Raw genomic sequence first — 2,671 nt, forward strand, 5'->3', positions numbered from 1 at the left:
CCCCCCCTCCTAAAATCCTCAAGTTTTGCCTCAAGCTACTGATTAATTGTTTAATAACTGTTGAACAATGTCTACTGCTTTGATATCTGAATAACCTTTAGTGAGGAACAAAGACAGACTTAATGATTTGTAGAAAATATTCAAGATGTTGCCAAAACCATAAGGAGACAATCACTTCAAACTTGATTAGTCACAAAAGAGAAGAGGATCAAATGCATAGAGATCACATTTGCTTCCTCATTTCTGTGTAGTAAGAAAAAAAATACAATTAAGCGTTACAAAGCTTTGTATCTGAAGGTTTTAAATTTACAATTAATTAAGAGATCCATGTGATTAATCATAGAACAGGCATTGCATCAGGAAGGATTATATAGAAGTTTTCAATAAAACCCTGATATATGAGCTTATACTCAAAGTTTCAACAAACAATGTGAATCACTTTGAATTTAAAGTGTTCTAGACTCTGGAGGATTTTAATCACAATTAAAATCATGCAAAGTTGCTGTGTTTTTTTAATGAATGTTCTGCATATTGTTTATATCATTCTGTGTGTGAACCTGGTTATTTTATGTCTTTGTAGCATGTGCCAATATGCAGTGTTAAATGTTTTTTCATTAAGTTTCCTGTGTCACATTCTTGTTAGTTTTTATTAGATTTTACCAGTATTGTTTGTCTGTACAACTATGTTATATTTCGTACATTTGGCTTAAGTTAGCCTTTTTACCTTAACTGTTGTTTTTCAGATTTCCATTTCATGCATCTGGTTATGGATCCATTGCAACTTTTTTAACAAAGAGCCTTTTGGCTTCTGATCCTGTGCTTCATTAGCTGCTTTTAAAGGCTCAGAGTGCTAAAGCATGATCTGTGATATTTTACTTTATAATTAGCCTTTACTCAGCATTTTCAATTGAAAAACAAAATGAAATGAAATTAATAAAGTTGATTTTCATGTAATATTTCTGCTCCATTTAGTGTCCCCTCGTTCGAAGCGAATGGTTGGAGGAACCTTGGCTCCTGTCATCCCCTGGCAAGCCATGATCTACCTCTCTGACAGTGTCCTGGATGGTGGGTATGCAGGGGGAGCTCTAATATCTGACCGGTGGGTTTTGACAGCTGGAAGGAACCTCTTCATTAGAAAGAGTCGACAGGATATTCAGGGGAAAGATCCTTCCATCCCAAAAGTATACATAGGAATCTCACAGAGGAGAGAAGCTGATGCCTCCACAGAAGCTGCTGTAGAAAAGGTAAGGAATGGGCATCTTGGTTACGAAAATGCTAAATACAAATAAATCATGTATTAAATACAGTGATTGTTGATAGATTGCAGGCAAGAAAAAAATGCATTGACCATCATGTCAATCTTTTTTTGTAAATGCTTTTGCCCTTAATAGATTCCTCCCGTCTTTTGAAGCATTTCATTTTAGAACGAATAAAAAGACTTGATTTTTAGCTTCAGGGTTTGCCAGACAAATTACATCTAGAAGTGGTGACAGTGATTTATGAAAGGAAGAGCAACATTTTTCACTTTCCTTCTCTGTTATTTCATCTTTTCCAATGCCATCTGAAATATGTCGCCCTTCAATTTCTTTAGGCATTCAAGGTTTGTTATGAAAGAGGAAATTAGTCTCATTTTAACACGCACGAAACTCGTTCACCCTATAAAAACACTCAGATTGAGACGTTGCTTTGGGTAACAAAGCACAGTTAGATTTCATAGCTTTGAAAAAATGACTTTTTATTACATTTTCTTATGTAAAGGATGAGAGGGGAGATTAAAAAGGTGATATTTATATTCTCCTCCTGCAGGTTTATCTTCACCCTGGCTTCCAGAACCAATCTGACTGGGATAATGACCTAGCTCTCATCAAACTTAAAGAGTCTGTGATTATGAGTGATAAGGTCACGCCAATCCCCCTCCCAGAGAGAGGCCAGGACCTGGACACTATTAGGGGTGGGTCTGGGGTAATCGCTGGCTGGGGCTGGGGGATCCACCTCACCCCATCAACGTCTCTCAAATACCTCACTCTTCCTCTGGCCAATCACTCTGACTGTAAATCTGAATATGAACAGACTTCACACACACCCATGGTGGATGTCAATATGTTCTGCACTGGACCCACAGGCTATGGGGAAAATGTTTGTTTTGGGGATGCGGGAGGAGCCCTCGCAGTCAGGGATGTGCAAACAGGGGATGTATACGCTGCAGGGATCCTTTCCTATGACAAATCCTGCAACCGGTACCACTACAGTGTCTACATGAAGATTTCTTCATATTTGCCTTGGATCCACAGCATCATTAGGGGAGATACAGAGAAATCATCTGCTCTGCGCTCTGATGCAATGTCTAAAATGTACCCATGACAGACATAGAGCTTAAGGCTCTTATGTTTTGATAGATAGAGAGAAATTATTGCACTGTGTTGTGTCAGTAAATGGCTGCTATTCAGTTGCTATCATGTCTGTAAGGACTAAATAATGTGATGAGTTAAATGTTAGATTAGGTTGACAGTCTTATCATGAACTCAAATAATTATAAATAGTCCACATTTTAGTGCCTTTCTCCTTTAAAGTTAGTAGGTAAAATGTACATGTTTGATAAATTTCTCAAATGTTAAAAAGAGGTTCATATTTAAGTAAATATGTAAAAGTATACATAGTGCAGAAATAATAA

The 2,671-nt window shown here is 37.2% G+C and overlaps 1 protein-coding gene across 1 annotated transcript in view; it reads left to right on the top strand.

Annotated features, from left to right (window-relative positions):
- LOC107090903 (haptoglobin-like) overlaps nucleotides 1-2,398 on the top strand; it is a 6,799-nt gene extending 4,401 nt beyond the window's left edge. Inside the window, exons 3-4 of the mRNA XM_015384534.1 lie at nucleotides 973-1,244; nucleotides 1,807-2,398. Coding sequence (XP_015240020.1) covers nucleotides 973-1,244; nucleotides 1,807-2,361 — 827 coding nt within the window. The 3' untranslated portion in view covers nucleotides 2,362-2,398. The remainder of the gene's footprint in view (nucleotides 1-972; nucleotides 1,245-1,806) is intronic.
- The last annotated feature ends 273 nt before the right edge of the window (nucleotides 2,399-2,671 follow it).

This window comes from Cyprinodon variegatus, unplaced genomic scaffold (genome assembly GCF_000732505.1).
Source record: "Cyprinodon variegatus isolate N-32 unplaced genomic scaffold, C_variegatus-1.0 Scaffold15, whole genome shotgun sequence".
Classification (NCBI taxonomy): Eukaryota; Metazoa; Chordata; class Actinopteri; order Cyprinodontiformes; family Cyprinodontidae; genus Cyprinodon; species Cyprinodon variegatus.